Consider the following 26,241-nt stretch of genomic DNA (forward strand, 5'->3'; position numbering starts at 1 on the left):
AGAACCAATAGATATCACATATTATTATTTTACTGGCACCAATGTAATGATCGATTCAAGCTTGAAGGGTAGGCGTTTTTTCTGTATTGGATTGTCAACCTTTGCTGACCTTGAACATAGCTCAATTGTATTATTTTATGCCTTCCTGAGCGATAGAGGGCGACGTACACGAAATCGTCTCTGTAAACGTGCCTCGAGATTGTATTTTATGGTTAGCGATGTGTCGTCACAATACAGTCAGTCATCGGTCATCAACAAAACACTTAAAGTAAAGGGTTGAAACGGTGCAAATATTAACGGAAACCACTGACAGCAACATCCTGTACATGTAATTTTTTTACTGACATTCTTGCAAACTATACATATTTCAACGCAAAGGATCCCTGAGGAGTCTTGTCTTCTTGATTAGCGCTAACTTCATCATACTGCAACGTTGTTGTTTCCCGTTTGGACTGCAGCTGCTAGCTAACGTTAGCTTAGCTGGCTAATTCCCTGTATCCCCTCTGCCTGGTCGGGACGGGGTCGACATGTCCTGCTGCCTGCTCGAGTTCTGCCGGGTCCAAGAACTCAAAGCAGTCCGGGAGTTCTTGTTCCAGAACCAGCAAAACAACCCTTCTTTGGAGGACAAGAAAACAGGTAAATTAACTAGCTAACGCTCAGCTCTGGGCGAGCTAAATTGCTGGTTATGACCAACTTGTTTGATTGCTTTGAAAAAAGAGACGAGGATACAAACAGCAATGTTAGAGTAGCTATGATAATTTGCTATAGACTTGTATAAAGTGTGTGTGTGTGTGTGTGTGTGTGTGCGTAAAAAAATAGAGACCAAATAATGGTTCAGAAATTGCACAACTTGTAGATAGTGTTGTTAACAATCTAGTTGAAATTAGACTGTAATTTGTAATATGGGCTACGTCACTTGTCATCTCATGCCTGCAGAATCTGACAACTCTCGAAGTGATCTAAGTGCTACAAATACCTACAAATACCAGGGAGTGTAAAGAATGCACGTATTCCTATGTCTCTTTAAATCTTTGACCTGTCACATCATGAATAATAGAATTAGAGATTATAGCAGTTGATGAGCGCAAGGTGTAGTGAAGGTGAGACCTGGAGAGCTGCAGTACCAGCGGGAGGCAGATGAGGATGGAAAGAGGGAGGGGTGATTTGCCCTTTGTCATATGAGTCATCCTACAGGAGGGCACTTGAACAGATTACCGCATGATACTGGACAAAGGAAGAGACACATAAGCATACATACTTACATACACATACTCAAAGCCCTGAGCCATTGTACATGCATGTTGCAGTCAGACTATGTCAACAGGAGTCCCACCGTCAATGTGAGTTCTGTCAATCTCTTTCCTCCTCCCACTTACTGATATTTATAGCATCTCCAACTTCATCCCTTTTCTCTTTGGGTCGGGGGAGGTCTCTTGTCCTTGATGCTCATCTTTCTCTCCGCCTTCTTGTTAGTTTGCCCCTGCCAGTCCAAAGATGTGTGTACAAGTGTGTGTGTATCATGCATCACCTGATTTTAATAAATGTTCTGCTTTATAGCCTAACTATAATAATAATATATGCCATTTAGCAGACACTTTTATCCAAAGCGACTTAGTTATGTGTGCATACATTTTACTTATGGGTGGTCCCAGGAATCAAACCCACTGCCCTGGTATTAAAAGCACCATGCTCTACCAGCTGAGTTACAAAGAACCACTAACATTTTAACTGACAATTGACTCTGGATTGCACCACCTAATAATTGTGATTGCTCTCTCTCGCTCAGAGAATGAGCTGGCCTGGGACGACTCAGACTGGGGGTCATGGGATAACCCTGAGGCCAAAGAAGATAGCAGTGGCACCACCACGGTCAGTTTGTCTGTCTCTTACACCATTTCTCTTCTTTAACTAAAGACTAGCTTAAATCAGACAGCACCCTTCCATAGCCCTCTGTGATCTATAAGGTTTTGTCCTGTTGTGTTGTGTTCCTTAGGGGGTGGAGGAGGACAGTGCTGCAGTGAGCGCCCCCTGGCTGCAGGACTGTGTGGTTTCTCTGTCTCCCTGCTCAGACTTGATGGTCGTTGCCAAAGACCACAAGGCTGTGTTTCTCTCAGGTGTCCCAAAACACAGACACGCTCTCTACCCTTATTAAAGCTACATGAAACAAAGTCAATGACCTCAAATACATAAACATCTCCCCAATGACACATACACTGCTGTTGGCGGGGTGTGTGCTGACATTGTCTCCTCTTTCTTGCAGCGAAGTGGCGGACAGATGATGGCGGCCGAGAGGAGATGACCCTGGCTGTGTCCTGGAGTGGAACTCTCAGCACTGAGGAGGGGTGAGAGAACGGGGGAGGAGGGGATGAGAAAACGGGGGAGGAGGGGTTGGAGAGAACAGAAGGAGGAGGTAGGAGAGAGAACAGAAGGAGGAGGTAGGAGAGAGAACAGAAGGAGGAGGTAGGAGAGAGAACAGAGGGAGGAGGCGGAAGAGAAAGAACAGAGGGAGGAGGCGGGGGAGAACAGAGGGAGGAGGAGGGGGGAGTACAGAGGGAGGAGGAGGGGGAGTACAGAGGGAGGAGGAGGGGGAGAGTACAGACGGAGGAGGAGGGGGAGAGTACAGAGGGAGGAGGAGGGGGAGAGAACAGACGAGGAGGAGGGGGAGAGAACGGGAGGAGGAGGAGGGGGAGAGAACGGGAGGAGGAGGGGGGAGAGAACGGGAGGAGGAGGGGGGGAGAGAACGGGAGGAGGGGGGGAGAGAACAGAGAGGAGGAGGGGGAGAGAACAGAGAGGAGGAGGGGGGAGGAGGGGGAGAACAGGAGGAGGAGGGGGAGAGGAGGGGGAGGAGGACGGGAGGAGGAGGGGGAGAGAACGGGAGGAGGAGGGGGGAGAGAACGGGGGAGAGAACGGGAGGAGGAGGGGGGAGAGAACGGGAGGAGGAGGGGGAAGAACAGAGGAGGAGGTGGGGGAGAGAACAGGAGGAGGTGGGGGAGAGAACGGGAGGAGGAGGGGGGAGAGAACGGGAGGAGGAGGGGGAGAGAACAGAGGAGGAGGTGGGGGAGAGAACAGGAGGAGGAGGGGGGAGAGAACGGGAGGAGGAGGGGGAGAGAACGGGAGGAGGAGGGGGAGAGAACGGGAGGAGGAAGGGGAGAGAACAGAGGAGGAGGAGGGGAGAGAACGGGAGGAGGAGGGGGGAAGAGAACGGGAGGAGGAGGGGGAGAGAACAGAGGAGGAGGTGGGGGAGAGAACAGGGGAGAGAACGGGGGAGAGGAGGGGGGAGAGGAGGAGGAGGAGGACGGGAGGAGGAGGGGGGAGAGAACGGGAGGAGGAGGGGGGAGAGAACGGGGGAGACGGAGGAGGAGGGGGGAGAGAACGGGAGGAGGAGGTGGGGAAGAACAGAGGAGGAGGTGGGGGAGAGAACAGGAGGAGGTGGGGGAGAGAACGGGAGGAGGAGGGGGAGAGAACGGGAGGAGGAGGGGGAGAGAACAGAGGAGGAGGTGGGGAGAGAACAGGAGGAGGAGGGGGAGAGAACGGGAGGAGGAGGGGGGAGAGAACGGGAGGAGGAGGGGGAGAGAACGGGAGGAGGAAGGGGAGAGAACAGAGGAGGAGGAGGGGGGAGAGAACGGGAGGAGGAGGGGGGAAGAGAACGGGAGGAGGAGGGGGAGAGAACAGAGGAGGAGGTGGGGGAGAGAACAGGGGAGAGAACGGGGAGAGAACGGGAGGAGGAGGGGGAAGAGAACGGGAGGAGGAGGGGGAAGAGAACGGGAGGAGGAGGGGGGAAGAGAACGGGAGGAGGAGGGGGGAAGAGAACGGGAGGAGGAGGAGGAGGGGGGAAGAGAACGGGAGGAGGAGGAGGAGAGAACGGAGGGGGGGAGAGAACAGAGGGAGGAGGGGGGAGAATGGAGGAGGAGGGGGGGAGTCAGGAGGGAAAGAAACATAAGGGTGGATGAATGAGAGAGGAAGGGGTTAGACTGAGAGAATGTGAGGAGAGGAAAGGACACAGAAAGAAGTCAAGATTAGATTCCAGATTCACTGTGTGTGTGCATGCCTGCCTCTTTACAGGGAGAGTGTGAGCAGTGTCATCTGTATACCTCTCGCCAGCCAGAAAAGGTAAGCCACCTAGTGTGTCCGACACTGTCCGTGTGTGTGTCCGTCCTCCATGTGTGTTCACTTGTGTGTACATATCAACGTGTATGTAGGTTTGTGTTCTAATGACAAGTATTAACTCTGTCTGTCTGTCTGTCTGTGTGTGTTCAGGAGTTCCACAGGTCGGCCAGACTGGACTTGTATTGTAGTGGGCTTCTCATCTGGTTATGTCCGCTTCTACACAGAGGTGCAGTACAGCAGTATTGACTTGTTACCTGGAAGTCTGGCTGGTGTGGTAATGTTATTCTAACAGTGGTGTTGTGTGTGTTGGTCAGAGTGGGGTCCTACTCCTAGCCCAGCTGTTGAATGAGGATCCAGTCCTGAGGCTCAAGTGTCGCACCTATGAGATCCCCCGCCACCCTGGTGTCACCGAGCAAGTACGGCTGTAGCACACACCAAAACACTGACAGCTGTCTGGGCCTGGGTATCAAGGTTCTTTTGATGACACTTTGTATTTATGAATTTCTCTCTCTCTCTCTCTCTCTCTCTCTCTCTCTCTCTCCTCGCTTAGCATGAGGAGCTGAGCATTCTTTACCCAGCAGCCCTGGTCACTATTGATGGATTCAGTCTCTTTCAGTCTCTACGCGCCTGCAGAAACCAGGTGGCTCGAGGTACTGCTCTGTGTGTGTGTTTTGTGTCTGTCGAGGTACTGCTCTGTGTGTGTGTGTTTTGTGTCTGTCGAGGTACTGCTCTGTGTGTGTGTGTTTTGTGTCTGTCGAGGTACTGCTCTGTGTGTGTGTGTTTTGTGTCTGTCGAGGTACTGCTCTGTGTGTGTGTGTTTTGTGTCTGTCGAGGTACTGCTCTGTGTGTGTGTTTTGTGTCTGTCGAGGTACCTGCTCTGTGTGTGTGTTTTGTGTCTGTCGAGGTACTGCTCTGTGTGTGTGTGTTTTGTGTCTGTCGAGGTACTGCTCTGTGTGTGTGTGTTTTGTGTCTGTTGAGGTACTGCTCTGTGTGTGTGTGTTTTGTGTCTGTCGAGGTACCTGCTCTGTGTGTGTGTGTTTTGTGTCTGTCGAGGTACTGCTCTGTGTGTGTGTGTTTTGTGTCTGTCGAGGTACTGCTCTGTGTGTGTGTGTTTTGTGTCTGTCGAGGTACTGCTCTGTGTGTGTGTGTTTTGTGTCTGTCGAGGTACTGCTCTGTGTATGTGTGTTTTGTGTCTGTCGAGGTACCTGCTCTGTGTGTGTGTGTTTTGTGTCTGTCGAGGTACCTGCTCTGTGTGTGTGTGTTTTGTGTCTGTCGAGGTACTGCTCTGTGTGTGTGTGTTTTGTGTCTGTCGAGGTACTGCTCTGTGTGTGTGTGTTTTGTGTCTGTCGAGGTACCTGCTCTGTGTGTGTGTGTTTTGTGTCTGTCGAGGTACTGCTCTGTGTGTGTGTGTTTTGTGTCTGTCGAGGTACTGCTCTGTGTGTGTGTGTTTTGTGTCTGTCGAGGTACTGCTCTGTGTGTGTGTGTTTTGTGTCTGTCGAGGTACTGCTCTGTGTGTGTGTGTTGTTTTGTGTCTGTCGAGGTACCTGCTCTGTGTGTGTGTGTGTTTTGTGTCTGTCGAGGTACCTGCTCTGTGTGTGTGTGTGTTTTGTGTCTGTCGAGGTACCTGCTCTGTGTGTGTGTGTTTTGTGTCTGTCGAGGTACTGCTCTGTGTGTGTGTGTTTTGTGTCTGTCGAGGTACCTGCTCTGTGTGTGTGTGTTTTGTGTCTGTCGAGGTACTGCTCTGTGTGTGTGTGTGTTTTGTGTCTGTCGAGGTACTGCTCTGTGTGTGTGTGTGTTTTGTGTCTGTCGAGGTACTGCTCTGTGTGTGTGTGTGTTTTGTGTCTGTCGAGGTACTGCTCTGTGTGTGTGTGTTTTGTGTCTGTCGAGGTACAGTGCTGTCAAGTTTTTTTATATTTTTTGATACTGAATGTTATCAGATCTTCAACCATAACCTAATATTAGATAAAGGGAACCTGAGTTTACAAATAATAACCAAAAAGTATACTTATTTTATTTATTTAATTAACAAAGTTATGAAACACCCAATTCCCCTGTGTGAAGAAGTCATTGCCCCCTTACACTCAATAATTGGTTGTGCTACCTTGAGCTGCAATGAATGCAACCAAATACTTCCTGTAGTTGTTGATCAGTCTCTCACATCACTGTGGATTAATGTTCTGCTCGTTTAAAGTCCTGCCACAACATCTCAATTGGGATTAGTTCTGGACTTTGACTAGGCCATTCCAAAACTTCAAATGTGTTACTTTTTAACAATTTTCATGTAGACTTGATTGTGTTTTGGATCATTGTCTTGCTGCATGACCCAGCTGCCCTTCATCTTCAGCTCACAGACAGATAGCCTGACACTCTCCTGTAGAATTCTCTGATACAGAGCAAAATGTATTCTTGACCGTTGGTATAAGGTTTTTACTGTGGAATGCAGTGTTTGGTTTTCGCCAGGCATAATGGGACCCATGTCATCCAAAAAGTTATGCTTTTGACTCATCTGTCCATTGAACATTCTTCCAAGTGTCTTGATGATCATCCAGGTGCTTCCAGGTGCTTTTTGGCAAACTTGAGTCAACTGTCTGGATGAGATGGGTCCCATTATGTCTGGCGAAAACAAAAAACTGCATTCCACAGAAATCAAATTGTATTGGTCACATACACATGGTTAGCAGATGTCACTGCGAGTGTAGTGAAATGCTTGTGCTTCTAGTTACGACAGTGCTGCAATATCTAACAAGTAATCTAACAATTCCACAACAACTACCTAATACACACAAATCTAAGTAAAGGAATGGAATAAATATAAATATATGGATGAGCAATGACAGGGTGGCATAGGCTAAGATGGTATAAAATACAGTATATACATATGAGATGAGTAATGCAAGATTTTTATGTATTTATTTATTTCACCTTTATTTAACCAGGTAGGCAAGTTGAGAACAAGTTCTCATTTACAATTGCGACCTGGCCAAGATAAAGCAAAGCAGTTCGACAACATAAAAAAACACAGAGTTACACATGGAGTAAAACAACATACAATCAATGTGATATGTAAACATTTTTAAAGTGACTAGTGCTCCATTTATTAAAGTGGCCAATAATTTCAAGTCTGTATGTAGGCAGCAGCCTCTCTGTGTTAGTGATGGCACTGTGTTGCCATACCAACGGCCAAGCATTGTGGTGGCTGTGTGATGGTTTGAGGATGCTTTGCTGCCTCAGGACCTGGATGACTTGCCTGAATAGAAGCAACCATGAATTCTGCTCTGTATCAGAGAATTCTACAGGAGAATGTCAGGCCATCCGTCTGTAAGTTGAAGCGCAGCTGGGTCATGCAGCAAGACAATGATCCAAAACACACAATCAAGTCTACATGAACATGGTTAAAAAGCAACACATTTGGAATGGCCTAGTCAAAGTCTAGATCTAATCCCTTTTGAGATGTTGTGGTAGGACTTGAAACGAGCAGTTTATTATTGAAAACCCACAAATGTCGCTGAGTTAAAGCAGTTCTGCATGGAAGAGTGGGCCAAAAGTCCTCCACAGTGACGTGAAAGACTGATCAACAACTACAGGAAGCATTTGGTTGGAGTCATTGCAGCTAAAGGTGTCACAACCAGTTACTGAGTGTAAGGCAATTACACACAGGGGCATTGCTTGTTGCATAACTTTGTTTATAAAATATGTATGTCATTGTTGTGTTACTTGTACACTCGGGTTCCCTTCATCTAATATTAGATTTTGGTTAAAGATCTGATAACATTCAGCATAAAAAATGAGAAAGGGGGAAATACTTTTTCAAAGCACTGTAGGTTAGTGTTAGTAGTTGTAAAACTAGTTGTAGTACCATAGTAATTGTACTATAAAGGTTGCATGATGTTTAATAGAATCATGTTCTCTATTTGCTGGCTGGGTTGACAGAGTTCGCCAGAAAGGATGCAGGTACTGACACACGCACAAAAGCTAGTATTTGACACTTAGTGTAGTACATGTAGTATTTTTTGGGGTATATTGTGTGTATTGTGGCTTGAGGTGATATACTGTCAATCTACACCATTTACTCAACTCTTTCCCTCATCTCTTCTTTCTCTGTCAACCCTCTCTTCCTTAATCTCTTCCTCCAAACCACTTCTCTTACTCATTATCCCTAACTTTCTGTGTCTTACCTCTCTCTCCCTACTCCCCTCCTCAGCGGCGGCAGCAGGCAGTGAGGTGGTCCATCCTCCTCCTCTGGCCTATAAGAAGTGGGGTCTACAGGATATGGACACCATCGTAGACCACAGCAGCGTGGGTGAGAGAGTCGTGGAGGGGCACACGGAGTGTCTGTGGGGGGGGGGGGCAGGAGGACAGGGAGTTGAGCAGGAGGACAGGGAGTGGGGCAGGAGCACAGGGAGTTGGACAGGGAGTTGAGCAGGAGGACAGGGAGTGGGGCAGGAGCATGGTGAGCAGAAGGTGGAGAAGATCATGGATACTGGTTTTAAGACAGTGGAAGTGTAGCTATGTTCTCCATTGTAACGGTGCTCTCTCTCCGTCCCTCCCTCCCTTGTCAGGTATAATGACGCTGTGTGTGTTTGACCAGATGAAGAATGCGTCTATCCTGGGGGGTTTCCATGCCTCTGTGAAGGGCAGCCCCCCAGCCATGAGTCAGTACATAACTGTGGGGGGAGGACCCTACACAGGCTTCTACTACGCCATAGAGGTGTGTGTGTTTGTGTCGGTTTGTCCATCTTTTTCTCACCTCATGCCTGTCTATCTCCTTGAGAGAATGGTAGTTACTCTTTAATAAGTGAACACAGTCGGCATTAGTTCAGACCAGTAGCAGTGATTTTTGACTTTTCTATTCCCTCTAGAGCAGGGATGGGCAATAATTTTGGCTCGTGGGCCACATCAGGATTTCTAAATTCAGAGGAGGGACGTTATTTTGAAAAAGGGCAGTTATTTGAACATTATAAAGGTCCATTATAATTTCTACATAGCCTGTAGTGTATTTTAACCCAAAATAATTTACCCCCCACCGCCAAAAAAATGTTTTTTACTCAAATCTCCCTCAGACTGGATTGGCTTATTTTGCCCACCCCTGCTGTAAACAGAGCAGAGATTTCCACCAAAGCAGCACAAAAATGTCCAGTCAGAAAATATTGTTTTTGTCTCTCTCCAGGGTAGCTCCCAGCCTCTCCTCTCCCACGTGGCTCTGGCTGTGGCGAGCAAACTCACATCGGCCTTGTTCAGTGCCGCCAGGTGCGTGTGATTTTCTTGGTGATTGTATGTATGAGTCTTTTCCCGGTTGTCAGTATCTTGGCCTGTACTCCCTTTAATCATGGTGAGTATTCCCTGAGGTGCTGTGTGAGGGTGTGTTGATACTGCTGTGGCCTTCACTGAGCCATGCTACCACTGATACAGCCACATAGGACACAAAGCAGCAAAATCAATACACTGACATATAGCCTCTCTTTCCTCACAACTAATTCATTATAACTCTGTATTCCCTCATCTCCCTCTGTCTTTCTTTTGCATTGCTTCTTTCTTTCTGTACCCTTTCTCTCCCCTCTCTCCTTTCCTTTCTTTCACACTGCTCTCTTTCGCTCTCGCGTCAGTGGGTGGCTGGGCTGGAAGAAACAGAGTGAGGAGGAGCCAACTCAGAAACAGAAGCCCAAGGTGGAGCCGGCCACGCCCCTGGCAGTCAGGTGACCAACACCATCCCTTTTGTCAGAAGAACTAGGGAACTGTTTGCTCTGCACATGCAATCTACGCAGTGAAATTGCCAAGTTAACTTATCACTTTAACAATAATCAATTAGCCTTTGTTTTTTGTTTTTTTACATTTCTCACTTAACTGATTGCCTAGCCCAAACTCACCCTTTCCTCCCTCTCGTATCCCACCCTCAGGTTTGGTCTCCCAGACTCGCGGCGTCACGGGGAGTTCATCTGTCTGTCCCCCTGTAACACTCTGGCTGGGGTCACGGACGACTTCGGCAGGGTCACGCTGCTTGACGTGGGGAGAGGCATAGCTATCCGCATGTGGAAGGGTGAAAGAGAATTCTCCCTTCAGCACTCAACAGTAGGGCCGGAACGATATCAGTATCGTTAGTATCGTGGCAAGAAAACAAAACATGAACACAGGCCTAATGTTGGAAACAAACATCATTATGATGTCATCCAGAGTCACATGTTTTTATTTCCAAGCACACAATATGTTACATTCAGCAGGTTTTTAAAGGACCAAAGAGTTTAGTCTGCTTCGTGTTTTCATTTTTGCCATAGAAAAAATATTGCGATACTGGTATCATCACAGCCCAACTCATCAGTAAATGAATTATCCTGTTTAGTATAAAGACACCTAATGTTGAGTAGGGTCTAGTTTTTGACTTGGATAAAGGCCCTACTTATATATCTAGTTATATTAACCTATTTCTGTGTGTTCCCAGGCTACCGGGATGCCCAGCTGGGTTGGGTACAGGTGTCTGAGGGGCGGGGCGAGCGCGAGTCCTCACCCTCTGCGCCCCTCCCTCGGCGCCACGCCCAGTTCCTGGTCATCTATGCACCCAGGAGAGGCATCCTGGAGGTGTGGGGCACACAGCAGGGGCCCAGAGTAGGAGCCTTCACTGTAGGGAAACACTGCAGGTACACACACACACACACACACACACACACACACACACACACACACACACACACACACTCAGTTCTAATCGTGTGTTTCTAAACCACTTGAACTACTTTAACCAGTAACCATTTCCTTCTCTCCTATGTGTGTATGTGTCAGGTTGCTGTATGCAGGCTACCGGCTGATGGGGGTGAACAGTGTGACTAGTCAGGGCTGGCTGCTCCACACACAGCAGGTGTGTCTGTTTGACCCTGCTACTGGAGCACTACGCACTGTCACTGTCCCCTTCCATCTGGCCCTCAGGTGACTTTTCACACTAACACACACACTTCGTAGTACGGTTGGGACATCTTGGGAAGATCAGGAGTACAATTATTGTATTGTGAAAGATTCTACACATACAGTGCATTCGGAAAGTATTCAGACCCCTTGACTTTTACCACATTTTGTTACGTTACAGCCCTGTTCTAAAATGAATAAAACCATTTTATTTAAATTTTAGCAAATTTATTACAAATAAAAAGCTGAAATATCACATTTACATAAGTATTCAGACCCTTTACTCAGTACTTTGTTGAAGCACCTTTGGCAGCAATTACAGCCTCAATTTTTTGGGGGGTATGACGGTACAAGCTTGGCACACCTGTATTTGGGGAATTTCTATCTTCCTTCTCTGCAGATCCTCTCAAGCTCTGTCAGGTTGGAAGGGGAGTGTCGCTGCACAGCTATTTTCAGGTCTCTCCAGAGATGTTCGATCAGGTTCTTGTCCGGGCTCTGGCTGGGCCACTCAAGGACATTCAGAGACTTGTCACGAAGCCTCTCCTGCGTTGTCTTGGCTGTGTGCTTAGGGTCGTTGTCCTGTTGGAAGGTGAACCTTTGCCCCAGTATGAGGTCCTCAGCACTCTGGAGCAGGTTTTCATCAAGGATCTCTCTGTACTTTGCTCCGTTCATCTTTGCCTCAATCCTGACTAGTCTCCCAGTCCCTGCCACTGAAAAACCTCCCCACAGCACAATGCTGCCACCAACATGCTTCACCGTAGAGATGGTGCCAGGTTTTCTCCAGGTGTGACGCTTGGCATTCAGGCCAAAGAGTTCAATCTTGGTTTCATCAGACTAGAGAATGTTGTTTCTCATGGTTTGAGAGTCCTTTAGGTGCCTTTTGTCAACTCCAAGCGGGCTGTCATGTGCCTTTTACTGAGGAGTGGTTTCCGTCTGGCCACTCTACCATAAAGGCCTGATTAGTGGAGTGCTGCAGAGATGGTTCTCCTTCTGGAAGGTTCTCCCATCTTCACAGAGGAACTCTGGAGCTCTGTCAGAGTGACCTTTCTTGGTCACCTCCCAGACCAAGGCCCTTCTCCCCCGATTGCTCAGTTTGCCCTGGCAGCCAGCTCTAGGAAGAGTCTAGGTGTTTCCAAACCTCTTCCATTTAAGAATGATGGAGACCACTTTGTTCTTGGGGACCTTCAATGCTGCAGACATTTTTTGGTACCCTTCCCCAAATCTGTGCCTCGACACAATCCTGTCTCGGAGCTCTACGTACAGTTCCTTTGACCTCATGGCTTGGTTTATGCTCTGACATGCACTGTCAACTGTGGGACCTTTATATAGACAGGTGTGTGCATTTTCAAATCATGTCCAATAAATTGAATTTACCACAGGTGGACTCCAATCACGTTGTAGAAACATCTCAAGGATTATCAATGGAAACAGGATGCATAGAGCTCAATTTCGAGTCTCATAGCAAAGGGTCTGAATACTTATGTAAATAAGTTATTTCAGTTTATTTTTTTATACATTTGCAAACATTTCTAAAAACTGTTTTCGCTTCGTCATTATGTGTATATTGATGAGGATTTTTATTTATTTAATCAATTTTAGAATAAGGCTGTAACGTAACAAAATGTGGAAAAAGTGAAGGGGTCTGAATACTTTCCGAGTGCACCATACACACAGCCTGTGTAGTTTTACCAAAGGGACGTAATGATTATGTTCCCTATGTCAGTGATAAGAAGAGTGAGAGGGCGAAGGACATGCACCTGCTGAAGAGACTGACCACACTACTGAAGAGCAGAGAGGTGGAACCAGGTACGACAGAGATGGAGGGGAAAATGAACAGATGGGAGGATACCCTTTACAGAAGTATTTGAACAGGGCAAACCAGAAGAGCTCTTTCTTACCTTTTGACCTCCTCTCCACAGATATCCTGGAGAGCGAGGCCCAGAGTGCACTGCTGGACATCAAACACCCTGCCGTTAAGAAACAGGTCAACACACACCATACATATGCTCACACATAGATACACACGCGCAGACACGCTCACACATAGATACACGCGCGCAGACACACACACACACACACACACACACACACACACACACACACACACACACACACACACACACACACACACACACACACACACACACATACATAGTGGGGTCAGCACACCCAGGGAATGTGGTGTACTACTACTTACCGCTCTCTGTCCTGTCCTTTAGGCCCTGGAGTCTTTGCTAGCCAATAAGAATGCTCCAGTCTCCTGTCTGACCAACATAACCCGAGTCTTACTGGCCAGTCTCAAAGGGCAAGGTACCGTGTATTTCTGGATACTTATTGAGGTTGAATATTATTAAACCGTGTACAAATGTGTCTTAATGCCTGTGTGGGTTGTCCCTGCAGACCCTGAGGCGGTAGATGAAGTGTTGTTCCAGATGTGTTCCTCCCAGCTGAAACTGCTGCAGCTCTACACAGACATCCAACAGCTGCACTGTACTAGGGAGGCCACCACAGACTCACACACTGAACCTGTGAGTACAACAAACACCACTGGTTGTAAAGCAGTCTGACACTGACACTTAACTAGCTACATTCAGAGCAGTAAACGGCAGGCCAATGCTGAGTTGTCAGCAACACTCACCAATTTAGAATCTAGAACCACTCTTCTATTTTCTCTCTCTTCTCTTGTTCCACATCCTCCTCTTCCTTTTCAGACGGAGGTTGCAGGTATAGAGGAGGAGCTGGCCCGTGTCTCCCCTACCCTGCAGCGCTATGCAGAGCTCACGTCCGGCTCCCGCCCCTCCGTTTCATTCGCTCAGGACTCCCCCGACGCATCACTTCCTGTGCAGAGCTTCCTGTCCCAGATGGAGTGTGAGGGAGAGGAGATCAGAGTGGTGCCAGGGCCCAACGCAGACTGGACACAGCTGGGTAGAATGAAAACGCGCACACACACACACAACACAAAGACACGCACAGACACACACACACTATTACCTATAAGTGTATTAGAGGTTAGTTTGGGTGTGTGTGTTTTTCCCCTGTAGGGAGCTTTCTGTTCTGGGGCTGTCTGACAGGAGAGAGCCCTCTACAGAAAGTCTGTAACACCCTGCAGAAGACCGGCATTAGCCCACAGCAACTACTGGTGAGGAGGGTGAAGAGGTGGTGGAGGAACAAGAGGAAGCCGATTCTAGGAAGGGATGATTTGGGTATGGGAGGAAGAATAGACTGTTTGAAATAGAATGAAATGTAACTCATCCATGTTGTCTCTCCGTGTGTGTTTTTCTTCAGTCTCTGCTGCTGAGTGTATGGCTGCACAGAGAGAAGGAAGTATTGAAAAAAACAGAGGCCGTCAGACACCTACACACACTGCTCACTGCCCTCAGCTCCATGAAAGGTGTGTGAGCACATCTTATTTCCAATGTGGTCTGTGCTGCGATGACATTGAGTTAGCTTGTGGTTAGACTCCCATTGACTTCTGTAGACGGCTGTGTTCCTCCTCTCCCTAGGTGCGGTGGAGGAGTCGTGGGACATGCAGTGTGTCTCCCCCTGGTGGCAGCAGGTGCGGTCTGCGTGTGTCCAGTCCCACAGTTCTGCTGCCGCCCTGTTGGCTGCAATAGTGGCTCACCGCGCTGCTAAGGCTAACATCACCATTCTGGCTGAAACCAAGGTCACACACCATACACACACATATACATATACATCACCTGGATATGGCAAAGAAGAGGGTGAACACACACACCCTAGCACACACACACTGATATGTGTGCTTCGTCACTGACTCTTTGTGTGTGTGTATCAGTTCCAGTCGGAGTGGGAGGCGGTGTCATTGGAGCTGGAGCAGTGGGCGGTGTGTGTGAGACAGCTGGAGGACGTGTTGTCCCTGCAGACACTGCTGTGTGTGCCTCCTCCTCAGGGAACACCAGGGAGCGCCACACCACACTGCTCAGTCAAAGCCCTGCTGGAGGGGGGCCGAGGTACTATAAGAAATAAAAAGTCCATAATCCCTGAAGGAATCTCAGATCTGAGAGGGTTGGGATTGGTGAGAGTGATACAATACAATCACATATACAGTAGATCAGTGATTACCTATGCTCTCTCCCCTTCGTCAGGTGGTATAGCAGACAGCGTGGCTAAGTGGGTGTTCAGGCAGGACTTGGCCCCTGAGCGGCTGAAGGACATGCTGCAGAGGAGGGGGGAGGCCGAGAGCACGGGACAGCCCTCTCAGCCAGAGCAGGGGAGGGAGAAAAGAGTCGGGAGGATGCAGACTTCAACAGGGCAGCAGGTGAGTGTGTACTCCTGTGGTCACTAACCTGATTCCTCCAAAGGGAAGTGTATTTGTTGTTGTTATATTAAAGTGTGTGTTCCTGTGTTCCTCCAGAGCTGCTGGTGTCTGTGTGTCAGCGTTTCCCAGACTCCCTCTCTCCTGACCTGCTGTTTGCCCACTGCTGCTGGGAGTACGTGGTGCAGTGGAACAAAGACCCAGAGGTGGGGCTCCATACAGTACCGGCACACAGACCTTCACATCCATACACACACTCACATCTATACACACAGACATCCATACATATCTATTTACACATGCACATACATGCACATCTACAGTACCAGTCAAAAGTTTGGACACTTCTTAAACAATGTTTCTTCTTTATTTTTACTCTTTTCTACATTGTAGAATAATAGTGAAGATGTCAAAACTATAAAATAACACATGGTGTTATGTGGAATCACATGGAATCATGTAGTAACCCAAAAAGTGTTTTAACAAATCAAAGTATATTTTAGATTATTCAAAGTAGCCACCCTTTGCCTTGATGACAGCTATGCACACTCTTGGCATTCTCTCTACCAGCTTCACCTGGAATGCTTTTCCAACAGTCTTGAAGGAGTTCCCACATATGCTGAGCACTTTTTGGCTGTTTTTCCTTCACTCTGCGGTCCAACTCATCCCAAACCATCTCAATTGGGTTGAGGTTGTGTGATTGTGGAGGCCAGGTCATCAGACGCAGCACTCCATCACTCTCCTTCTTGGTCAAATAGCCCTTACACAGCCTGGATGTGTGTTTTGGGTAATGATAGTCCCACTAAGCGCAAACCAGATGGGATGGCGTATTGCTGCAGAATGCTGTGGTAGCCATGCTGGTTAAGTGTACCTTGAACTCTAAATAGATCAGACAGTGTTACCAGCAAAGCACCCCCACAGCAACACACCACCTCCTCCATGCTTCATGGTGGGAACCACACATGTGGAGATCATCCGTTCACCTACTCTGCATCTCACAAAGACAAAAATCTCAAATTTGGACTCATCAGACCAAAGGGCAGACTTCCACCGGTCTAATGTCCATTGATCGTATTTCTTGCCCCAAGCAAGTCTTCTTCTTATTGGTGTCCTTTAGTAATGGTTTCTTTGCAGCAATTCGACCATGAAGTCCTGATTCACGCAGTCGCCTCTGAACAGTTGATGTGTCTGTTGCTTTTATTTTGGCTGCAACCTGAGGTGGATAATTTTAATGAACTTATCCTCTGCAGCAGAGGTAACTCTGGGTCTTCCTTTCCTGTGGTGGTCTTCATGAGAGCCAGTTTCATCATAGCGCTTGGTGGTTTTTGCTACTGCACTTGAGTTCTTGAAATTTTCCACATTGACTGACCTTCATGTCTTAAAGTAATGATGGGCTGTCGTTGAGCTGTTCTTGCCATAATATGGACTTGGTCTTTTACCAAATATGGCTATCTTCTGTATACCACCCCTACCTTGTCACAACACAACTGATTTTAGCTCAAACACATTAAGGGAAGAAATTCCACAAATGTACTTTTAACAAGGCACACCTGTTAATTGAAATGCATTACAGGTGACTACCTCATGAAGCTGATGTCCAAACTTTTGATTGGTACTGTATATACTGACAGTTTGAGGTGTACAATCAAATGTTTTGTTGTCCCCCTCTCTCTATAGGAGGGGAGATATCTTTGTTGGGCGGTGGAACACCTGAAGCTAGTCTCAAGTCCTCACATCCAGCTGGGTGAGACTATACTTCACGTTATGCAATATTCACTCAGTGTGTCCCTTCGTTTGTGCTATAAGATGGTTCTCTCTTTCTCCTGCAGGCATCTCTTCAATGATGTGGAACACGTTCATCGTTAAATGTTTCTCAGCTGCTGCTTTCCTTATAGAGAAGGTGAGCAGAATATTAGGGATTTCAACACACTAACATTTGTTGCATAAACACATACATTTTCCATTCTAAATTTAAATCTGCTGCTGATGGATCTGAGCTGTATCTGTCTGAGCTGACTTTTCTCTGTGTGTGTGTGTGTGTGTGTGTGTGTGTGTGTGTGTGTGTGCTGTATCTGTCTGAGCTGACTTATCGCTCTCTTTGTGTGTGTGTGTGGAAAGTATGTACATGTACACTGAACAAAACTATAAATGCAACAAAGATTTTAGTGAGTTACAGTTCATATAAAGGAAAATTGAAAAATTCATTAGGCTCTAATCTATGGATTTCACATGACTGGGAATACAGTTCTGCATCTGTTTGTCACAGATACACTATATGACCAAAAGTACACGTTTGTCGAACATCTCATTCCAAAACCACAGGCATTAATATGGAGTTGGTCCATTCTTCTGGGAAGGTTTTCCACTAGATGTTGGAACATTGCTGCAGGAACTTGCTTCCATTAGTGAGGTCGGGCACAGATCTTGGGCAATTAGGCCTGGCTCGCAGTCAGTGTCCAAATTCATCCCAAAGGTGTTTGATGGGGTTGAGGTCAGGGCTCTGTGCAGGCCAGTCAAGTTCTTCCACACCGATCTCGACAAACATTTCTGTATGGACTTCGCTTTCTGCACGGGGGCATTGTCATGCTGAAACAGGAAAGGCCCTTCCCCAAACTGTTGCCACAAAGTTGGAAGCACAGAATCGTCTAGAATGCCACTGGAACTAAGGGGTGTCGTGTCTTTGGGCATCATTAACTTGAAGACATGTTTATCAAATAACTCTCTAATTATTATTACGCGATTAACTGCTTAATCGTGTAACTGTAATTAACTAGGAGGTCGGGGCACCAAGGAAAATATTCAGATTACACAGTTATAATTTTCCTAATATAACTGTCAGATATTATAACATTACCGTCATTTCTGGACTATAAGCCGCTACGTTTTTCCCACGCTTTGAACCTCGCGGCTTAAACAATGACGCGGCTAATATATGGATTTTTCCCGCTTTCAAATAAAAATAATTTTAAAAAACACATTCTGTGACGTGCTCAGTTTTTTGGCGGCATGAAGCTTTCATTAGACCAATGAAATTGCCGAACGGGTTAAGGTCAAACAACTTTTTTGTTTACTGTTTAGATTAAATCGAGCGCGCTCAACCTTCCCATCATTCTGATTACGGTAGTCATTTTGTCACCCTCATCATGGCATAGACACGGAGAAATGCATATGATGCAGCTTTCAAGTTGAAGGCGATTGATCTGGCTGTTGCAAAAGGAAATAGAGCTGCTGCACGGGAGCTTGGTCTCGAGCAATGACTTTCTTGGTAGGCTACTGTTTACTGCAAATTGTTTATTTTTTGTTACAAGCCGTGTTTCGTTAAAGCCTATTTATTTTTGTTACAAGCCGTGTTTCGTTAAAGCCTATTTGTTTTTGTTACAAGCCGTGTTTCGTTAAAGCCTGTGTAAAGTTAATTTGTTTCACTGTACCGGTAGGCACCTGCGGCTTATAGACATGTGCGGCTTATTTATGTTCAAAATAAAAACATTTTTTTAATTCAGTGGGTGCGGCTTATATTCAGGTGCGCTTAATAGTCCGGAAATTACGGTATATATTATATTATAAGATCTGATATATTATCTTCTTGTTTTAATGAGGTGTTATATTCCAAACGTTATCTGCACGAACCCAGTCTTCACTAAGTCATCCATACATTAATTGTCTTAAAATCATTTATTTACTAAGCTAAGTAATTCACAGAAAGCATACAAAACAGTAGGTATCGTTACAAAGCAATGGTAGAGGAACTTTCCCTAGTGGGCTAAACCGGCATGGTGGCTTGTTAAACAAAAGATGATAAAGGGCAGCTGAGGAGGCACAACAGAGTTGATAAATATTAACAATTGATATGCTAAACCTTTGCACATGAACGCTCACTCATTCGGAAACAATTGCAATAAATATATATATTTACGCTCAGTGTGTCGTCGTGATCTTTGTTGGAGAGTTTCGTCCTCTCTCTCTCTCTTGGTTAGAATGGATCTTTCAAAGCGACATTCATTAATGTCGTTATAGAATGAATGTTTCATCGGTCTTCGCGTTCAATGATACCGAATTTCTAGCTGCAGACTAGTAATTAATATCAAAGACTTGTTATTATTCTGTTGGTATCGATAGTCTAAAAGTTTAACCACGTGGTATGGTTAAAGTTCAGTAGAGGAATGCATGGTCAAACCTTGGCTCTCTCTCTTCTCGAGGTAAGCTGGTCTGCCGAAAGAATCCCTGGGTGGGGCTTATATACTGAACGTAGAAAAGGCTGTCACATGACGCCTTGTCCTGTCTATGTCCCTGGGGGCATGCCGATGACTTAGTTAAGCTTTGAACAGACATACAATTCTCTCACATTAACATAAGTACATAGCATCTCAACATATTCCAAATAGCTTTATCCTTATTCATAAATGTTATACAACCATTAGATGTAAGTCTCATCGCTGAGGCTAGTATATAAACCTTAGTATGGTAATATGGCCATATTGTCTCTGAGTTTCACAAAATTGTACCAAACGGACCAGTTTGTAGCTGGATTCTTCACCAATCTTTTATACCTTCTCCAGAACCAAAATGTCGTTCGGTTCTCCAATCCTGTGAGGTGGAATAATCCTTTGTTCTCTATATGAAACCCACTCTGTCTCAAAACTGTGGCCTGTGAGGCAGGACATTCCCTTTGGAATTTACGACCGCCTTCACACAGCCTTGTGTCAGAATATAGAGGTCGGGGGATGGTGCATAGAAAACCCAGAGGGCAACGTCATGACAGGGGCCTAGCCTGAATCATGAAAAACAGTCCCAGACCACTATTCCTCCTCCACCAAACTTTACAGTTGGCTCTATGCATTGGGGCAGGTAGTGTTTTCCTGGCAGCTGCCAAACCCAGATACCTCCTTCGGACTGCCAGATGATGAATCGTGATTCATCACTCCAGAGAACTCGTTTCCACTGATCCAGAGTCCAATGGCGGCAAGCTTTACACCACTTACACCACAAGCTTTACACGCCCTTCTATTGCCAATGTTTGTCTATGGAGATTGCATGGCGGTGTGCTGATTTTATACATCTGTCAGTAACGGGTGTGGCTGAAATAGCCGATCCAATAATTTTGAAGGGGTGTCCACATACTTTTGTATATATAGTGTACCTTAAAAAAAGGTAGGGACGTGGATCAGAAACCAGTCAGTACAACCATTTGCCTCATGTGGCGCAACACATCTCCTTTGCATAGAGTTGATCAGGCTGTTGATTGTGGCCTGTGGAATGTTATCCCACTCCTCTTTTAATGGCTGTGCAAAGTTTCTGAATGTGGTGGGAACTGGAACACGCTGTAGTACATGTCAAATCAGAGCATCCCAAACATGCTCATGTCTGGTGATTATGCAGGCCATGGAAGAACTGGGACATTTTCAGCTTCCAGGAATTGTGTACAGGGCCTTGCGACATGGGGCCGTGCATTTTCATGCACGTGATGGCGGCGGACGAATTGCACGACAATGGGCCTCAGAATCTCGTCACAGTATCTCTGTGCATTCACATTGCCATCGATAAAATGCAATTGTGTTCGTTGTCCATAACTTATGCCTGCCCATATCATAACTCCACCGCTACCATACATGCGGTTTGCAATCTACCCGGGACAGTTGAAACCGGGATTAATCCATGAAGAGCACACTTTTCAGCGTGCCAGTGGCCATCGGAGGGGAGCATTTGTCCACTGAAGTCGGTTACGACGCCGAACTGCAGTCAGGTCAAGACCCTGGTGAGGACGCGAGCACGCAGATGAGCTTCCCTGAGACGACGGCTTCTGACAGTTTGTGCAGAAATTCTTCGATTGTGCAAACCCACAGTTTCATCAGCTGTCCGGGTGGCTGGTCTCATACGATCCCGCAGGTGAAGAAGCCGGATGTAGAGGTCCTGGGCTGGCATGGTTACACGTGGTTGTGAGGCCAGTTGGACGCACTACCAAATTGTCTAAAACAACATTGGAGACGGCTTATGGTAGATAAATTAACATTAACTTCTGGTGGACAGACATTCATGCAGTCAGCCTTCCAATTGCATTGTGTTGTGTGACAACTGCACAATTAGGAGTGGCCTTTTATTGTCCCCAGCACAAGATGCACCTGTGTAATGATCATGCTGTTTAATCAGCTTCTTGATATGCCACACCTGTCAGGGGGATGGATTATCTTGGCAAAGAAGAAATGCTCACTAACAGGGATGTAAACAATTGTTTGCACAACATTTGAGAAAAATGTTTTTTGTGCGTATGAAAAATGTGTAGGATCTTTTATTTCAGCTCATGAAACATGGGACCAACACTTTACATGGTGTGTTGATATTTTTGTTCAGTATGTATGGTGTATGTAGGGCTAAGCCACAAGGGAGACTGGGCACCTACCACCCCACTATCAGATAAGGGGGGTTTGCTTTTTGTACCCCCCATCACCCACTTATTAATTTATCATTTTTGCAGATTCAAAGTGTTTGAGCTAGTAAGCATGTGCCAATTGAATCTCAACAAAGAAAAAGTCAGTGGTTGTATTTGATTAACATTTATTGAAAATGTATGGATTTCAGCAAACAAAGGCACGCAACTACAGAGGACAAACATAGGTACAAGGTAGGCATTCGATAATTAAATGCATTTGAAGTATTGACCTTGGGTGAATCGATGTAGTTGGTGCTAGGTTCCACAAAGCCAGGTCTCTGCTCCACTGTTTGTGGAGTCATCAGAATCTTCCTTCACCATGGAGTGGAGTTTAGTCCACTATAGCCAAATGAGAGTTGTCTCCAGCGGTAGCTTAGGCTATTCCGGTAAAATGACGTTTTCAACAGCACCTTTGAAACAATAACCTTGAAATTACATTGGTTGAACTTGTTACTCAACTAATAAAGCCAAATATTGCGCAACCATTTTACAAACATTTGAATGCTGAAGGTGACAGGTGGCCTACCTCTCGTTAGGCAATGCGCAGTTTGACTAGGCTACTGATATTGCCTGGACTTGTTGATCAATGACTGTCAACACAGTTACATGCTCGACACTGAAGCAGAGGAAATAAAGTAATATGAGCCATGTTAGTGAACCGGCGATACGTAACATTTGAATCGAGTTTCTTACCGATTCAGTCGTATCTTAAACATTTGAACCTTGGATCGATGCGTATCTGTGAATCGTTACATCCCTACAGAATATGTTCATCAGAACTCTCACATACTTAACATTCTGTAGGGATGTAACGATTCACCGATTCACATCAGTGTATCCTGATTCTGATCATGATTCTCTTTATAGTGCTCCAATTGATCGTCTGTTTGCGTTTCCTCTCCACAGGTGGGGAAGGCCCCTAAGGACCGCCTGTGTCGACGGGTGAGCAGCCCTGCCCTATTCAGCCTTACAGCTACATGTTTGCCTCTCTGATTGGGACTTGTTGCGTTTTGGTTGTGAATAGACGTGTACATAACGTCTGTCTGTGTATTCAGGATGTGGGAATGGGAGACTGCGCCATGACATCATTCCTGGGCTCCTGTGTTCAGCTGCTACAGATTCTGATGGAGGTACGGATCAAAAAAGATGGATGGATGCATACAGTTGGGCAGATTAAAATGTTTCCCTGCGCTGCAGCACAGGTAAAAAGCATGTGCTGCATGCAAAGTGGGTATATGTGCATGTCACCATGCAAGAGAGTTTGTCACAGTAACGGTGTACCATTACTGCAGCACTAGGATTTAGAAAAATGTTTGAACTAAAGCATCTGTAGTTGCACAGAGACTGTGCTCTGGATGGTTTTTATAGTGATACTGGCAAGTGAGGCTGGTCCTTGGTTACTCTGAACCCATCTCCCCTCTCTCCTCCAGGCAGACTCAGGGGTAGAAGAGGTGACCCCTCCAGAGCTGTGTGTGGAGGAGGTGTGGGGGGGAGCAGAGGGACCTGCCTCCATAGCAGAGTTAGCCCTGGAGCAGAAGGGAGTTCACTACCCCCTTGTACAACACCACTATCTCCTGGCCTCTCTACTCCACACTGCTATGACCTTCAGTCTCAGGGTCAAACCACTCAGCCTGTTCGACAGCAAGGTGAGACAAACACGTAGTGTAAACCAGAGTACACACGTAACATCTACAGCAGTGTTTCCCAACCCTCTCCTCAGGCCCCCCCCAGATGTTTCACATGTTTGTTTTAACCCTAAACTGGCACACCTGATTCAATTAGTCACAGGCTTGATGATTAGTTGACTAATTGAGTCAGGTGTGCCAGTTTTTAGGGTTAAAACAAACATTTGAAACGTGTGGGAGGCCCTGAGGAGAAGGTTGGGAAACACTGACCTACACTATACACTGCAAGTCTTTCCTTCTTCCAGGGTAAGAATGCCTTCTTTAGAGAGCTGTCGTCCATCCAGCTGATGCCCAGTGGAGACATGGATCCTGGCCTGGTCTCCCTCAGACAGGAGTTCCTGCTCAGGGTGTTGACAGGCTGGGTGACGACCCAGAGGGAGGCGGTGGAGGGCCCTGGGTCAGGGGACAAGACGTGGCCCTCTCTGTGTCTGGACCTGGGACTCCTGCTGCAGGTCAACCCGGACCTCCTGCGCAGACATCTGGTGTGTGAGCTGTACAACCAGGGCCTGGACCCCCGGGCAGAGCAGGTGGGTAGTCATAAACACCAACAGGTCCCTCAATACACATCTGCTGGTAACTGGATAGAAACTGATACACTCACTGGGGGGTTTATGTTATATGTGTATTAGGTACACCCATCGAGTACCGGGTCGGAGTCCCTTATGCCTCCAGAACAGCCTGAAATCTTCATGGCATTCTACAAGGTGTTGGAAATATTCCACATGGATGTTGGTCCATGCTGACGCGATGGCATCACGCAGTTGCTGCAGATTGGACGTTGGTACATTCATGTTGTGAACAGCCCATTCTATCTCATCACAAAGATGTTCTATTGGGTTGAGGTCTGGGGACTGACCAGGCCACTCAAATAAACGGAATGTTCTTCCACTCCTCAATTGTCCAGTGTTGGTGACCGTGTGCTCACTGGAGCCCTCTTGTTTTTATCTGGTAGGAGTGGAACCCAGTGTGGTTGTCTGCTACAATAGCCCATCGGTGACAAGGATCGAGTTGTGCGTTCCGAGATGCCATTCTGCACACCACTGTTGTACTGTTCCGTTATTTGCCTGTTTGTGGCCCGCCTGTTAGCTTGCACGGTTCTTGCCGTTCTCCTTCGACCTCTCTCATCAACAAGCTGTTTTCGCCCAAAGGACTGCTGCTGACTGGATGTTTTTTGTCAGTCGCACCATTCTGGGTAAACCTGTGTGGCTGTTTCTGAGATACTGGATCACACCTGACACCGACGATCATACCACGCTCAAAGTCGCTTAGGTCACTGGTTTTACACATTCTAACGTTCAATAGAACAGCAGCTGAATGCATCGATGCCTGTCTGCTTTTTATAACAAGCCACAGCCACTGTCTGTAGGAGAGATCCATTTTCGTGAGCGGGTGGTGTACCTAAAACTATCCTATGAGTGTACATATTCATACACATGTCATATTTAATAACTTTTATACACACAATGAGTATGATCACTCACACAATATATGACATTGATGCCTGCGGTGTGTGTGTTGTCAGGTGATGTTCGAGGTGGAGGATAAGGACGTGTTGGGTTCCCAGCTGTTGGTTCTAACAGGCCAGAGGCTGAGCTACTCCCTGCTCCACACCCAGACCCAGACCCGGCCCGCCATGGAGCTACTGGCACGCCTCCCCCCCACACTCTGCACCTGGCTCAAGGCTATGGTGAGATCAACCTCTGTGTTACGTTATAACCACTGTAGAACACCTGGCTCAAGGTGCTTAAAGGCATCTGTCTCAAGCCTATAGTGAGACTTACCAGCCTCCTGAATACATGTTATGGCACCTTCATAACACCTGTCTTAAGGCCATGGTGAGACCAGCTAGTTTTCTGCATCAACCTATAACCACTGAACATCATATTGTGGAACTAATTCAACCCCCTAGTTGTGTGGGCTACTGATGCTATTCATGTGTGTGTGTTGTCCCCAGGACCCCAGTGAGCTGGGGTGCCCGTCGGTGCCCCTGAGTCAGACCAGCAGGCTGGTGAGCCGCCTCATAGAGATCCTACCTGAGAACCACGGCCAGTACAGCCTGGCACTACACCTACTGGAGGCTGTGGAGGCCCTGCAGGGAGAGGACTGAAAGAGGGGGAGGAGGAAGAGAGGACAGAGGGAACTAGATGGCTTCTGTGCATTTTCGTTCTTGCTTTCCTTGCTAGCATCCAATATAGGAGTAGTGAACTGGTATATTTACCCATCATGTACAGGAAGTAGAGGTACCCTGTTTTTATGGGAGGGAGGCTTGTGTTCAGTTGGATCTAATTAAGTGTAAATGATAGAGGGGGTAGGATGTGTTTTTAATTTAATCCAGTGCTCACTCATCTTATTCCGATTCAAATAAGTAGCATTGTATTAGGTTGATCCAATGTCCAAGTCTGTATTTCAGAATGGAATATGGTGGGCTAGATGGAGTTGGATATGTCCTGTCACTTTCTACTTGGCAATTATTTTTACTTTGTCTCCCAGCTATACCTAGCAGCCCCTGTGCTCTTCCTTTTAACATACTTAACGACCCACTCAAAGGGGGTGTGCCATATTGTTCAGTAAGCATCCCTTCCTCAGATTAGTGATGTATGATAAACAGACCTGTTATTTATACATGCTGCAGTACTACTAGCTGTGCCTGTACCCACTGTACTGTTCTGTAGTTGTAATCTAGACACTGACTGGGGGCAGACAGCAGAATAAAAAAGTTGAATGCTCAGCATGGTTTCTCTCTGGGCCTGGGGTAAGAACAGTTAACACTGGTCATTTCCAAATGGTAGCAGTACATGGCTGCGTTGAGTACGGGGGGAAAAAACTGGGGAGAGGTTGGGTTGTGGGTTCAATGCATC

At 46.7% G+C, this 26,241-nt stretch overlaps 1 protein-coding gene across 1 annotated transcript; it reads left to right on the forward strand.

The window, feature by feature from the left end:
* The first annotated feature begins 203 nt into the window (after positions 1-203).
* LOC106572210 (rab3 GTPase-activating protein non-catalytic subunit) lies at positions 204-26,111 on the forward strand. Its single transcript, XM_045714884.1, has 34 exons — positions 204-636; positions 1,787-1,869; positions 1,994-2,114; positions 2,261-2,342; positions 4,063-4,110; positions 4,258-4,333; positions 4,422-4,523; positions 4,658-4,757; positions 8,309-8,407; positions 8,667-8,815; positions 9,275-9,354; positions 9,711-9,800; positions 10,002-10,141; positions 10,541-10,736; positions 10,879-11,022; positions 12,722-12,804; positions 12,918-12,982; positions 13,218-13,308; positions 13,399-13,526; positions 13,710-13,923; positions 14,040-14,137; positions 14,284-14,389; positions 14,502-14,662; positions 14,795-14,969; positions 15,105-15,244; positions 15,376-15,480; positions 16,952-17,018; positions 17,104-17,174; positions 22,605-22,640; positions 22,754-22,828; positions 23,129-23,344; positions 23,629-23,910; positions 24,906-25,070; positions 25,338-26,111. The coding sequence occupies exons 1-34, from the start codon at positions 528-530 to the stop codon at positions 25,488-25,490; spliced, it is 4,050 nt and encodes a 1,349-aa protein (XP_045570840.1). The 5' UTR covers positions 204-527; the 3' UTR covers positions 25,491-26,111.
* The last annotated feature ends 130 nt before the right edge of the window (positions 26,112-26,241 follow it).

Source organism: Salmo salar, chromosome ssa01, assembly GCF_905237065.1.
Source record: "Salmo salar chromosome ssa01, Ssal_v3.1, whole genome shotgun sequence".
NCBI lineage: Eukaryota > Metazoa > Chordata > Actinopteri > Salmoniformes > Salmonidae > Salmo > Salmo salar.